The sequence below is a fragment of the Diabrotica virgifera genome, chromosome 6 (assembly GCF_917563875.1).
Source record: "Diabrotica virgifera virgifera chromosome 6, PGI_DIABVI_V3a".
In the NCBI taxonomy this organism is placed as follows: Eukaryota; Metazoa; Arthropoda; class Insecta; order Coleoptera; family Chrysomelidae; genus Diabrotica; species Diabrotica virgifera.
Window position 1 is genome coordinate 213,823,053 of NC_065448.1, and position 15,379 is coordinate 213,838,431.

The window sequence follows — 15,379 nt, forward strand, 5'->3', positions numbered from 1 at the left end:
GTACACATTCTTTCAAAAGTGTCTCTTCTTGTTTGTCGTATACCAGGGAATTGATGCGTGATAAATTACTAATAGCACGTTTTTGTTATACTCTCCTAGCACAAAAACCATATTAATCAGTTCCTTATTGAAAAACGATGGGAAAAAATTAATATTACTAATGGTAACAAAGCAACTGGAACTGTGCAACTAGTATAATATCAAATGTTTATATTTTCTCTTGAGGAAACGTTATGCAAGTACATATGTATATTGTACTAGCGGACATTAATTAAAATATATAGCGGATTGTAGCCAAAAAATCCTTATCTTTTTTTAACAACTCGATAATATTGTTAGTTCAATAAAAGTTATATTTAAAAGAACAAAAATACTAACCTTGCACGGCATTTTGTGAATATATTCCATATTTTTAAATTCTTTAGTTCTTGACTTCTTCTGGCAATTGTACAGTTCTTCAATTTTCTTGCCATTATGCTTTAAACTGTACAATTTATTGATAGATTCACTTACATCTTCAGCAGTAATGACTGCATCTTTGCCCATGGCTTTGTTACTCTTAAGGGCTTCGTCGAAACGGTTTTTGATTTCGACGTACTGAAGTAAAAGCTGTTCAAGATGTTTGACAGTTTCTTTATTACAATCTCTTCCCAATGACCTTTCTCTACAAAAGCATTTAAAATGTGATTTAACGTTAACCTAAAACAGCACATCTTCAAATATAGATCATTCGATATTTACAAGAAACACGCCATATTTATAAAATGCATGTTGTATAACGGACTCCCCTCATCACGTAAATCCTTCCAATGTTTACTGTCACTGCCACATATGCCAGCATTTTACTATGGAGAAAAATTAATACAACGCCAGTATAGAAGCTTCGCTGCAAAACAGCAACTAGTAACTTCATTATTTTGGAGATAACTTGAAATGTTCTATACCAACTTTTAGAAACTGAACATTTCTTAAAAAATCTAAGAGTCGACTCACCACAATTACCATTAAACATATAACAACGAAAAGCCCTAGATACAAAGTTTACTACTTTTTAAACAATTAGAATAATTGAAATAAAAATATAATAAACAATATTTTAAATCCAAGACTTTTCGTTAATAAACTGCTTTCTGGCTCCATCCTGTATCTCTGGCTTTTACAATATATAAGCACAAGAGACGACGAAAATAGGAGAAAGCAAATAGGACACTTTGGCCACGCATTTACCTTCTCTCCGTCAAGGAAAAGGACCGAAAGACAGTTTCTAAATACTCAATTCTGAGTAAAGATGAAAAATAATAAAGGCAGTTTTTGTTTTTATTCGATTCAGAGTTGGACCACCATCTCCATATAGCTATTTCAGCATCCCATGCATCTTAAGTGAAGCTATGCAGTCACAACTCTGAAGCGAACATTAACAACCCTGCCTACTTAAGGGAAACCATCGCGATACAATGATTCCACCTTTTGAGACGCAATCTAGCGACATCTCTCGCAAAACGAGGAAAACAACGAAAAGCCCTAGATACAAAGTTTACTACTTTTTAAACAATTAGAATAAGGTCCTTTTCCTTGACGCAGAGAAGGTAAATGCGTGGCCAAAGTGTCCTATTTGCTTTCTCCTATGTTTGTCGTCTCTTGTGCTTATATATTGTAAACGCCAGAGATACAGGATGCAGCCAGAAAGCAGTTTATTAACGAAAAGTCTTGGATTTAAAATATTGTTTATTATATTTTTATTTCAATTATTCTAATGGTTTAAAAAGTAGTAAACTTTGTATCTAAGGCTTTTCGTTGTTTTCCTTGTTTTGCGAGAGGTGTCGCTAGATTGCGTCTCAAAAGGTGGAATCATTGTATCGCGATGGTTTCCCTTAAATAGGCAGGGTTGTTAATGTTCGTTTCAGAGTTGTGACTGCATAGCTTCACTGAAGATGCATGGGATGCTGAAATAGCTATATGGAGATGGTGGTCCAACTCTGAATCGAATAAAAACAAAAACTGCCTTAATTATTAAACATATAGTCCACTTACTGACGGTTCTTGCTGCATATTTTAAAGAACCGCTTGGATTGGTTGATTGGTATGAAATCTGGCATACACACAGCTAACATGTCAAAGAAAAAAAAAGTGATACTGTGCCTATGTGCGCTTTTACTCTTGGGGTGAATTTCACCTCCTCTCGGGGGAGGGGTGAAAAAATATACGTTCAAAATAAGTCCGGAATTTTATAAACTGGCTAATTCTAAGCAGCTTTTGTTCTATAGAGTTTTTTTGAGTTATTTGCGAGTAAATATGTTTAACAAAAAACACGCTTTTAGAGGGTTTTTCGAATATAAGTCAAAAGTGAGTATTTTATAGAAATAATATTCTTAGCAAAAATGTAGCTTATAAAAAGAGAAAAAAATTGTTTATATATGAAGTCTATAGACCTAAGTAGAAGCAGAGTTGGAAAAAATCGATTTCTAGTATTTTTTTTTTAATTTTGAAAAAATTTCTTTTTGTTCAAAATAACTTAAAAACTATTAGTGATACCAAATATCTCAAGGAGTAAAAAAATGTAGGCTTTGCTTTTCTGAATATGTTGGATTTTGTGTTTTACTGTAAGACAAAAATTAGTTAAAATATGGCTGTTCAAAATTGGCATACGCTCGTGATTAATGAGTCGTTCAGACCTTTTTAACTAGAGTCTTTTCAAAAATAACCACTTTAAATCGATCTTACAGATGAAATTTACAGATCATATAAACAATATATAAGTAAAGTTGCTTGTGAAGCGGTAATGATTAATTTCATTTGGGATGCTAATTAGGGGGTGGTTTTCTCGATTTTTTTACTACCAAAGAAGAAGGCATCAACATTATTTTGAGCGTTACTTAGTTACTTTTGATGTTAAAAACTTAAAAAAAAACAAAAATAATTTTTTTTTTGAACACTTGTAATGTAAACACAAAGTTGTAATAAGTTTTCTCCGCAAAGTTCTTGACTTTTTGGTTATTTCACATTGAAATCTTCGATTTGGAATTTGACGAATAAGAACTTACTTTTCATTAGCTACAACCCTGCTTCTACTGGGTCTACAGACTTCATATATACACCATTTTTTATCTTTATTATATGCTATATTTTTACTAAGAATACTTTTTCGGATAAAGTACTTACTTTTTGAGTTATTTGCGAAAAACCGTCCAAAACGTGTTATTTCTTCTTCAAAAATGAACATTTTTACTCGTAAATAACTCTAAAATATTATTAAGTTAGTGAAAAAACTCTATAGAACAAAAGTTGATTAGAATTAGTCAGTTTATCCAATTCCGAACTTATTTTGAACTTATGTTTTTTTACCCACAGGAAGGGGTACACATTTATTTGAATACTATCTCTCATAACAAAAATAAAGATGTTGATGTAAACAATTTATACTTTACCTGTTAATGAGATACTCAATATATTCCTTGTAGGAATCATTGAACGGAGTGATGGCATTGTTTTGTAAGAAGTGAGCGAATTTAGCACAAATTTCTACAACAACTTGATGTTCATTATGTAACTCACTATGTTTTACTTCTATATCTCTTATAACTTGTTGTTTACTTTTTATCAAATCCTCTTTGCTGGTTATGTTTCTTTGGATATTTTCATCAACTTCTTGTTTTTCTACAGGTTTTGTTAGATAATACACATGCATGTGCACTTTAAAATCACACATGCACTGAGTACAAGTTGAGGTCCCGTTCATCGCCCAACAATCTATTAGTTCCGCTGCACCAATAATATCTTTAGGAACTCCTGTTAAGTAGCACGGATCGTGACATCTCTGTTTATAATGAAAAACATTTTTTTCGCCTATCTAAAATAAGAAAAACGGTTAATTTTTGAAGAAAAAGACGGTTTATGCTTCCTTTCGATTCAGAGGGATGCATAATCCCTGGACAGTTGTTTCTCTCTTACAGACTTCCTCATGTACACTAGGGTGGATCGAAAAATCGAAGTTGCGAAAACTGTTTCGGAATAGTGCGCAAAAGTTGCCAATTAGTATTACAAACCTAAACTTTATTTGCGATTTTTCAAAAAAATTTCATCTTCTGCCCTCTACCGGGGGTTGAAAAAATAAAAAAATAAAAAATACGAACTTATGATTTTAATTGAAAAGTTAAGTAATAAGTACATGTTATTGTTATAAAAATGATATCCAATTGAAATATTTTTGAAGTTATACTTCTTTACGGGCGATATATGAGGGTGAATTTTTATATGTTAAAACCTATGATCCGGGCGCATGCGCATTATAACTTTGTTCTGATTGGATGTTCAAATGACATGTCAAAAATTATCCAATATGGCAGCTGTATCACAGCTGTGGTGTGGACGGTTGACGGTTTGGTTATGTAATGTATGGTTGTTGCGTGTTAAAATTTGTGGGAAGAGAAACAACAAAGGTTAGTTAATAGTTATATGTACTGCCTTTTTGAAGTTATACTTCTTTAGGCGCGATTTCATTGATGGTGAAATTTTAGTAATCTGCGCACACAGGCAGTATGGAGTTCGTTACTAAATGTTTTAATTTATGTGTTTATCAGTCCAGAAAAGGTGTGGAAAGAATATATTAGTGTTTTTAAATATATTTTTCTACAAACGTGTTAAAAATGCAATTTATAGCACTGCATAGGAGCGTTAAAAATGCTACTTTAAAGCACCGGTGCTTTAAAAATGTTAAGGCACTGCAGTTAAAAGTGAATTGTCAAATTGTGAAACGTCAAAATATTTATATTTCATTTAGTAACATTAATAGATATTAATAATACCTATTTACGAATGTTTCTTCTAAAATTTAGGAATATATTAATTTTATAATACATTTCATTTAAGTATGTAGTAATTTTCTTTACAATTTTTACTTACCAATTTGTTTTGTTTATACCTAATATCGCCGTTGTCTAGCAAGTGTCTGCATAGATTAGTGGTATGTGTATTTAGCTACGGACTCGTTAGTACTTGGTTCAATTCCCACATAAGGAAATTTTGTTTGTTTATTATTAATGGTGACATCTTAGACTATTATTATATGGACTTATAAATGATTAAAAATAATTAAAAATAATTAAAAATAATTAAAATAATTAATCGGGATGTTGCCCAACTATTTACCGGGTTGCAAATTTATAATAATTGCCTATTTCAAAATGCACTTTTGAAATGAATTTTTCTTATCCACAAAATGCAATTTCAGATTTCTTATTCATTACCATAGTTCACAAAATTTCCTTACATTCTCACGAATCCAACGCACCAAACTGCATTAAAATCCGTCTTACTGTGCCAAAAATCGAGAGTAAGGCCTTTTTTTGTGCTTCAATGCCTCGACTAATTCGGCCAGAGATCGAGAGGTCGTGAGTTCGAATCCAGTGCAATCCTATACTTTTTTTATTTTTTGAAAGCGGTAGGCACAAAATTAGTTTGGTGTTTAAAAAAAATTAAAATAAACTGTTTAAAGTATATTTATTTTTAAGAAATCATATAATAGAAGTATAACTTCTTACGTGCGTACAAAGTACACACACATTCTTTTTTTAAATATGTCATATTTATTCTTTGGGCCGGCGTAACTAAGCGGTAGTGTGTTTGGCTCGCGTGCCGGTGGTCCGGAGTTCAAATCCTACCGCCGACAAGAACAACTACACATTTTTTAAAATGTTTATAGGCCCCAGGTCGACTCAGCCTTAATAAAATGAGTACCTTGGGTAAAATCAGGGGTAATAATAGGCGGTTGAAGCATAGCACTGGCCCTGTTACCTTCCTTGTATACCGTAGGCCCTAGATATAGCAAACTACCCTGCTATACTCCCAAAGCCACGTGAGCGATATAAAACAGGAGACTATTAATATTTTATATTTATTCTTCTACCCACTCTCTACCTTCCCCCTTAATTTTGATTATCTATTGTTTGTATCTTTTTTGGACTTAAATTTTGGCATATCTTTGCGCGAATCAATTTTTGCCTTGATAAAATTGTCTCTTTTTTGTGATCCAATAACCGATGAAGATGCTTCAGTTACGAGTTTCACGATTCTCTCTACAGATTGGGTGTGACAGGGAAATGTAGCGATGTCAATGATTTTCTCAGGAGATCCGGAAATAATATTTTTCTAATCCTCTACTTTCCAACCTTGAAGCAATGGAGGGCAAGTTATTTTATTATTTTGTCAATCAATAAGATCAATATAGTCATCTGCTTCAACATTTGTGGAATAATAAAATGTTGGATGTTAGATGAATCATTATTGGCCTTAGTTTTTGCATTGAGAATGCGAAGAAGTGCAAGCTCTCTTATATGCGGGCGAATGTCATGCAGCATGCATAGCAGAAGATTTTCCGGATGTACAAAATGGGCAATTCTTTGAATTACAGGGTCAATTACAGGTAAACATGCTTCGCACCATTCACACATGATGAATTGCATTTGATCTGAAACCATAAAGGAGCATAAACCGTGATAATAAATTTGGTCAGTTCCTTTAAATCTGATGTCGGATTTTCAGTGTTAACATAAAGACGTACAATGCGATTCGCCAACGTTAGCCATTGAGAATGACTTAACTCTCCAGGGCTTTGGTTTAATAAATCCACATAACATTCCCCTGTAGAAATTGCGACATAAATTTGAAACAAATATTTCTGATCGGCACTAAAGTCAATTAAATCTTCTTCTGGTAACTCACAGTCAATAATGTCCCAGTTTACAAGCGGCATATTTTCGCAATGCATTATTTGATTTCCTATAGTTCCTGCAAAAGCTCTTGGACTTTGAGTTTGACCGTCAAGCTTTTGGAAAAGATGCCGTAAAGGCAATTCATTAGCTTAAAGCTGACAGATAAATCTTTGTAAAAGGCGGCCTAACTTTAACTCTAGTTGAGAAATTTTACCATTTTTTCTTCCCGTATTTACCACAGGTTCCGTCATATCCTACTACCACTAGTTCTTCTAAATTATACCTATAACTCTCTAAAAAGTTCACAATACTTTGACAAATGCTTAGAACCGATCCAGAAAGGGGTACTGCGTGACCTAAAAATATGGAGCCTGGCTCTTGAACTAATGAAACGTGCTCTTCGAGTGCGGTTCTTCTGTGGGGCTTGCCTTCAATATTTTCGATAACGAAGGTTATCTTCCTTCAGTCAAAATATATGGCCTTCAAAGTTTCGGGGGAGTTTTGCATAAAACCTTTTCTTCATCGATCTCTAGCTCTTCTCAGTTTGTTTCTTGAAAGTCGCAGCACCCCGTAAAGTCAAGCGTCCACAGACCCGCATCGTACGCAACGGATTTTAGTTTGACAATCGATAATGCGATCCGTACGATGCGGATCAGTGGACGCGGTTACATAAGTTTCTGTACAAGGCAAACTAAAATCCGTTGCGTACGATGCGTCCGATGCGGGTCTGTGGACGCTAATGGGACCTATATACTAAACAAACCAGGGCCGCCAGGACCGGGCTTCTGTTAATAATGCATGCCAAAAAAAATTTTTTTTTTCGTTTTTCTAAAGCCTGTAGAGGACAGAAGATGTAATTTTATCCAAAAGTCGTAATAATACTTTCTTATTGTCGTTACTAAAGGTAAATTTTGGTGTCTATTCCAATTCAATTTGTCAATTTTTTTATTTTGCGATTATTACTCCATTTTTTTTTCGTTTTTCAAAGGCCGGTAGAGGGCAGATGGAATTTTATCAAAAAATTATTGTAATAACACTTTTTTATTGTCGTTACTAAAGGAAACTTTTGGTGGGTATTCCAAATCAATGTGTCAATTTTTTAAAAATATTGCGATAATCGATCTACTCTAATGTACACCTCTGAAGCAAAACAAAGCCAAACCATCTAGGTATTTATGTGGAATTTCAAAGATGATTTAAAATCCACTTTGGGACGCAATCAGCGACATCTCTTAAATAAAAATAAAAAGTCTCAGATACAGAATCCACCATTATAATAAAATTAAAATGGTAAATAATGATTTAAATCTGAAAACTTTTCTTGTTGGAAAGTCTTTCTGGTACATCCTTAATCTGTGACTTTTACAATTTATAAGACAACAGACGACGAATATAGAAAACGAAAAGGACTCTACCATATGCAGTCACATTCCGTTTTCATTCGTCTAAGAAAAGGTCAGAAAGAAATTTCTTAGTACTCAAATCTGAGTAAAGATAGGAAAGAAAAAGACGGTTTATGCTTCCTTTCGATTCAGAGGGATGCTCAATCCCTAGACAGCTGTTTCTATCTTACAGACTTCCTCGGTAGAGCTAGCGTGCACACTTCTGAAGCAAAATAAAGCCAGACCATCTATTTATGTGGAATTTCAATTGGGGATCTTTAAAATTCCACCTAGGGAATGTGTGGGTAGTATTGCACTTGTAAGACTACATTGTTTCTGTTTTTACGAGTATAGCCTTGGTAAACAGACTTGAGTAGAATACAAATTGCTTGCATCCAGGAGACGAAGTGTTAAGTTGGTATAATTGTTGATAGAAAATCAAAGAACGTCGTAGAAGTTGTAAGAACGAGTGAAAGAAATTAAAGTAAAGACTGGAACAGCTCTGAAAAAGAATGTTTAAAACTTACTAGAACAAAGCCAGGGCACAGCATAATAAACTAGACTAGCAAGGACACTCCCCAATGCCGCCTTTGAAGTTGAAAAGTACAGAGTCGCCATTTTTAGCGTAGTACATCTCAGTGGTGATGTGATGTGTTCGTTCGTCAGTGTTGCCGATGTCACTATGTATATGAAATTATATTAAGCCACTGCTAAAATGATCAGATTTTGCCAAAAATTATGTTAAAATAAAATTTTAGATCTTGGTAGTTTCTAAGGGTAATAAAAATACATTAAGAAAAAGTTACTTTTAAAAATAACTTTTTCAAAAGTTACAAAATTATGTGTAATATATTATACTATAATAAAACTACATCTGGAACGCTTTCAAATAAAATTTCCTCATCCTCATCTTGTGAAAATGAAGACTTTATGTGATTAAAATAATTTAACATTTTTTGTCTGTTTGAAAGAAGTAACATTCTTTTACTCCTTCACTTTTGCTAACACTAATTTATTATTTGCTGACAGATCGCATTTAAACGTCGACAGACAACGATATCTAAGAAAACGTGATTTTTTTATTTCTGCATTGGTGCAGTATCAGTTATTGCACTAACTTTATTACACGTAAGAGATTCTTTTTGAATATTTTCTGAAATTTCTGCAAAAAGATTAACAATACAATCGCCATTCATCGTCAATATTTTGTGTATGTCCCAATTATTGACATAATTTTCACAGGCATACGTATAAAATTATGTTAAAAATATTTATTATCAGAATGTCATGAAAGTTAAGTAAATCTGATAATTATGTACAAATCGGCAACATTGTCGATTTTCTACACTGTCTGGTACTACGCGAAAAATGGCCGACGATCTGCGCAGTAATAGTGCGCGAACTTTTCCCGCCTTCTAGTGTGTCACTGCTGTTGCGTTTATTATGCTGTGGCCAGGGTAAACATAATAGACTGATCATTTAAAGCTGGATTTGCTACTATAAAAATAATATGGATAACTTTGGATGGTGAAATTATTGTGAAATGTGTCTAATGATTTTAAGAATCTAGGTTCGGCCTTACATAGCTGAAACTAAAATACAAATTCTATAAAACTGCCATAAGACCAGCTATGATGTATGCAACTGAATGTTCGATAGCTCGACAGTTAAAAAGAAAGAGGAACAGTAAATCCATGCTGCGGAAACGAGAAGGTTTAGAAGGATGTGGGAAGTGACAAAAAGCATACAATTGTGATTATGATTTGAAAAAAAACGGAGATCCACTATATCGTCCCTGCCATTTCTACTATTGAATGTGAAAAGTGGTACCTTTCAGGAGAGCAAAATAACTCTTTTTTAGACACTCTTAAATCAGCGCATTGACAAATGGGGAAATTTTTATATTTTTTGTATGTAATGTTTAATCCTTGTTAGATTGATAACACATTTGAACTGCTTATCATTTTTTTCTTTCCAAAAAATCACATTCGTTACTTTGCTTTTTGTATTAATCAAAGATTTGTTTCGGTCCGATGATTCAAAGTAGCGAATGTATAATAGCGAATAACTGTATAATCAAATAATGAAAATCCTTTACGCGTGCATTTTATTCTTCTCAGCAGTTTAGCATTTTCGACAGTTTATAGATCATAATTGAATAACTGTTGAATAAATTACAACACAAACTAACGAATGTGACACATTCGACATTAATGCCCGGTTGCACTAACAGATCTTAAGCTTAAGTCGAGAATATCATAAGAATTAATATACAGTGCTGTTTTTGTGACGGTACAAAAAATAAACTCTTGGACTCTTGGAACAAAAAATAAAAAAAAAAAACAACAAAATTATAGACAAATTCATGAATTTTTTCCTTGCTCCCAAATAGCTTTAAAACGCCCTTATTGAGGCTAAATTTAAAAAGTTTTCCCGGGGGCAGACCCCTTATTATCCCTCTCCAGACTCCCCGGAACATTGCGTACCGGAACCTCTATTGTTACAAAAACAGCACTGAATATAAGTATAATATATTAGAATAAGAATACCATAATATAATAATAGATATAATTGATAATAAGGTAAGAATCTAAAATTATGGTGTAACGTAAGTGATACTCAAGGAGGCCCTATCTATAAGTAGAGCTTAGCTAAGCTGGAGCTTAAGATCTGTTGGTGCAACCAGGCATTAGCGTTGTACAAATATACCTTTAGTTATATTTATACAAAACAAAAGTATCGAATATAACGATTTTCGTCAGTTTGCAGTCAACCAACTGAAAAAATGTTCATATTCGATGGTTTGAACAGCATATTTCCCGCGCTCCTAATCAAGCTACAATAACGAGAATTTACCACAAGATGTATCACGTCTAATGCGAGGGCAAGGTATCGAATCTGAAAAACCCGATTGTTCACATTCGATAGTTGGAAATGGTAGGGACGATATGATGGAATTATACTGGATCAAACGGATACCAGAGAAACAACCCCCCCCCCCTTCAGTAGCTGAAATGCAAGAAGCAGTTACCAGACTGAAAAACAACAAGTCACTTGGATTTATTAGCGTAGAATTAATAAAGGAAGGCGGAGACTCCCTATTCAATCCGATACACAAACTAATAGTGAACATATGGAATATTAAACAACTGCCAGAAGACTGGAATACCGGAGTAATTATTCCACTACATAAAAAGGGAGATCAGCTTCAATGCTATAATAATAATATAGGTATGCAAAGTCCGTACATAGGGAGACCAATAATAATGTAGGTATGCAAAGTCCGCAGATAGTGTGCTACTTTTTTGATAAACAAAATGGCGCCCCCAAATTGTGTTTTTTTCAATTATTGCTCTAGAACTCCAAAGATTTTAACTTTACACCAAAAACACCCAAATAAAAATTCACTGTAATTAAATTCTGCATAGAGACGTGTTTTCGCTGATTTAATACGACGAAAATTTTCCTCGGAAAATGCGGGTTTTTCCAACAAAATCTTTAATTTTCAGCTAAAATTTTAGGTAAGTAATTATGTATCAATAATTAAATAACTTGGCGACATAACAACCCTTTGGTATATATTATATTTCCAGAAGCCGATGGAAATTTAATGTACAGTTTAGCAACAATTAAATTATTAATTAAAAATTTACGGTCGCTATAATAACCATAATAATTATGATATATAAGAATAACTATGATTTTTGTAAAAAGGCACTATACCTATCTAATGTTCTTTACAGAATTGAAATAAATTGGACTATTTAAGCTACCTCAGGAATATTTTAAAATCCTAAACAATTTTTTGGCTTATAAACAAATAGAATATCTCAGTAACTATTAAATTATAAAAACTGTATTAGAAACAACGCAGCAAGACGCTTCTTTTAAAAGAAAAGACATTTAATTGCGATGAGTGGTTCCTGAGATACAACCGGTCAAAGTTGACCAGCATGTACGGCGTAGGTATAAACAATATTGTAATTTTTGAAATATCACCTTTTTATTTCGGTACTCTTTCTCCACACAAATTTTCATATCTTTAAAATACTCATAACATATTTTATAATAATAAAAACTATCGGTATTACTAGTGAAAAATACCAAAATTTCAATCAAAAATCGGATTGGAGAAAATGGAATCTCAAAGTTCAAAATCGGTATACGTTAAAAAAATTCATTTTCTCAGCTTACCATGGAGCAATTTTCTTCATTTTTTTTGTTCCCAAGTAACTCGAGTAGAGCCACCAAACTAACGCATTATTAAATGTCAAAATTGTTTTTGTTTTGTTATAATAAATTAATTTATTTATAAGAAAATAAAACTATCGATATTGATATTACGAGTGAAAATAGCCAAAAAAAGCAAAATTCCAATCAAAAATTAATTTTGAGAAAATGGAATCTCAAAGTTCAAAATCGGTATACGTTAAAAAAATCCATTTTCTCGGCTTTCCATGGAGCAATTTTCTTCATTTTTGGTTTGATTCCCAAGTAACATGAGTAGAGCCACCTAACTAACGCATTATTAAATGTCAAAGTTGCTTTTGTTTTGTTATAATAAGTTAAGTTATTTATTATAACAAATTTTTTTAAATTTGTTTAAACAAAGATTGTTTAAATAATTATACAGCTTTCAAATAAGAATATTTATTTGTATTTTAAACGTTAAAAGGTACACGTGTGGTAAGTTTATCTAAAAAAAAAGTCTAGAACTGGAAAAATATTAGTTTTATTTTCTTATAAATAAATTATTTTCTTATATAATAAATTAATTTCTTATAACAAAACAAAAGCAACTTTGACATTTAATAATCCGTTAGTTAGATGGCTCTACTAGAGTAACTTGGGAACAAAAAAAATGAAGAAAATTGCTCCATGAGAAGCCGAGAAAATGCATTTGTTTAACGTATACCGATTTTGAACTTGAGATTCCAACTTAATTTTTGATTGGAATTTTGGTATTTTTGGCATTTTTCACTCGTAATATCAATCTCGATAGTTTTTATTATTATAATATATGTTACGAGTCTTTTAAAGATATGAAAATTTGTGTGCTGGAGAAAGAGGACCGAAATAAAAAAATGATGGTTCGAAAATTACCATCCTATTGTTTATATCTTCGCCGTACAAGCTTGGGGGTGCCATTTTGTTTATAAAAAAAGTAGCACACTATCTGCGAACTTTCCATACCCATATTATTAATACACAGAATCATAAGATTCGATTCCAAAAATGGCATATTCTCCGGTAATCTGTCCAGACTAATACTATATAAAGTAAATAACTTCTACTTACAGTATAAACTTCGCAACACTTTCTTTCTGCACAAACTGTTACAGGTTGGTTTAAGGTAGTACTTTCCAAACCAATAACTGGTACATAAAGTTTGTTTTTCATTTCATCTAATGTTTCATTAGCATTTCGTAATATTTCGTTGTGTCTATAAAGTGTAAAACTATAGTTATTAAACTATCTATAGTTATTTATTTATTATTTAAAATACCCTTAACATTGCAACCAGTGGTGGATTTAGGGGGGGGGGCTAGAGGTGCTGTAGCACCGGGCCCCCAGGTTGAAGGGGCCCCCAGAAGACCTACACATTTGTCTAAAATTACGTATTTGGCATTCTGACGCGCCGTCGTACTTACCTTACCAAACTCCTCTTATTTATTGTAAAAATTACTTTATTACTGAAATTATTGTTGTATTGACAATTTCATATAATCTTTTTTCTGAGAGAAAAGGAAAGGAACACCCGATAACCACCCTTTTATGACATGACATAAATGGCAACAGATTAGCAGGTATACTTTTACATCTCCTTTTCGGAAATCTTACAATACAATGCTTTTAAATCGCTCTGAAAGTTAAAGGTGTTTGACAAAATAGATGTCTATCAATGGGTGCCATAAAGTTAAGAAATGAAATATAAAATATACCTACTTTACCCTTTAAGCTTAACAACAAGGAAAGCTTTTGTTTACAACCAAGTAAAGTACCTGAAGAACGTCAAAGACGACAATTAGTAATTCATACCTACTTGTGTTGGCGTTAGCTTTTAGTCATTTATCATTAGATTGTGAATCGTGAGTTGATGCTGGTGAATTTTATTTATTCGGTTCGGATTAATTTTTAGTTCTAGTGTTTGTGAGTGCTAATTAATATTGTTTAAATACATTACGTTTATACGCTTGTAACTAACTATAATGTCACTTAAGCAGCATAAAAGCGGAGCAGCTAAGCGAAAGGTGAGTTTATTTCCTTAATTTATATTAGCGCAACTTTTAGCCTAATCAAATAAAAAAACATAATTTAATTCCGAACAGTTTTTGTCCTTTTTTAAAACAAAGTTTGGGCAAAATAAAAAGATATTTTTGAAAAAGGATACGCTTCAGATGACGGCACAATTATTTCAACCAGGAAAAGCAGGTAAATTTTTCTTATAAATTGGTTTTTTAAACTTTAGCCTAAATTAATGATTACATAGAGGTTTTTACAATTTTTCTTTAAAAATCTAATGGGACAACCTTTAATTTGAGACTTTGTAAGTTCGTTTTCATGCGTAATTTATTTAAATAATTAACAATAAACACTGAATAATTGGTTTTTAAAAATAGGGTAATAGTCGGTAATACACACAGAAAAAAGCTTTTACAGCCTTGCAAGTTGCAATAAGCACGAAAAGTTGTCTTATGTTTTACATGTATTGAAATTTTATTTTATTGGTATATTAAAAGAATAAAAGGATTAAGTAAATTTAATGTTTTTGTTGTGACTTATTGTAACATTGTATGATTTAATAAAAATATATGCTTCAAAACAATCGATAAAAAAGCAGTAAATTTGCATCGGGGTTCGAATCTGTCTATGCAATTTTAATTTTTTTCAGGCAAAAGAAGAAAAACTTAGCAGAGTTCAAAAGTTACCGAAATTGACCATGTTTTTTAAGAACCAAGGAGAAAACAACGCCAAACCTCTGTTAATTACGCACGATGACAAGGAAATAAATGATTCACTTGATGTTGCATCAACAAGCAAACCCCATTTGACAGAAAAAGATGAGCTGAGTGAAAATTCTAACAATTATTCTCATTTGGCAGCGTCCACATCCTCTGGGTTTTTAGTTTCTAATTATGTATCATTGTGGCCAACAACTCTAACAGATGCATTTCGATCAAGTTGTGTAGAAAAAGGCTCAGAATATTTTCAAAACAATGATGACGTGTATGCAGCTTCCAAGCGTAACTTCAAAACACAAAATAGAAGTCTTTCCGGGAAAATATTTCG

The 15,379-nt window shown here is 32.5% G+C and overlaps 2 protein-coding genes across 2 annotated transcripts in view; both read right to left on the reverse strand.

Annotated features, from left to right (window-relative positions):
* The window catches only part of LOC126887197 (protein abrupt-like), a 285,519-nt gene that overhangs the window by 107,188 nt on the left and 162,952 nt on the right, over positions 1 to 15,379 (reverse strand). The window lies entirely within an intron of this gene.
* The window catches only part of LOC126887195 (uncharacterized), a 95,602-nt gene that overhangs the window by 19,447 nt on the left and 60,776 nt on the right, over positions 1 to 15,379 (reverse strand). Inside the window, exons 6-8 of the mRNA XM_050654588.1 lie at positions 13,388 to 13,532; positions 3,426 to 3,847; positions 379 to 664 (exon numbers count right to left, since the gene is read on the reverse strand). Coding sequence (XP_050510545.1) covers positions 379 to 664; positions 3,426 to 3,847; positions 13,388 to 13,532 — 853 coding nt within the window. The remainder of the gene's footprint in view (positions 1 to 378; positions 665 to 3,425; positions 3,848 to 13,387; positions 13,533 to 15,379) is intronic.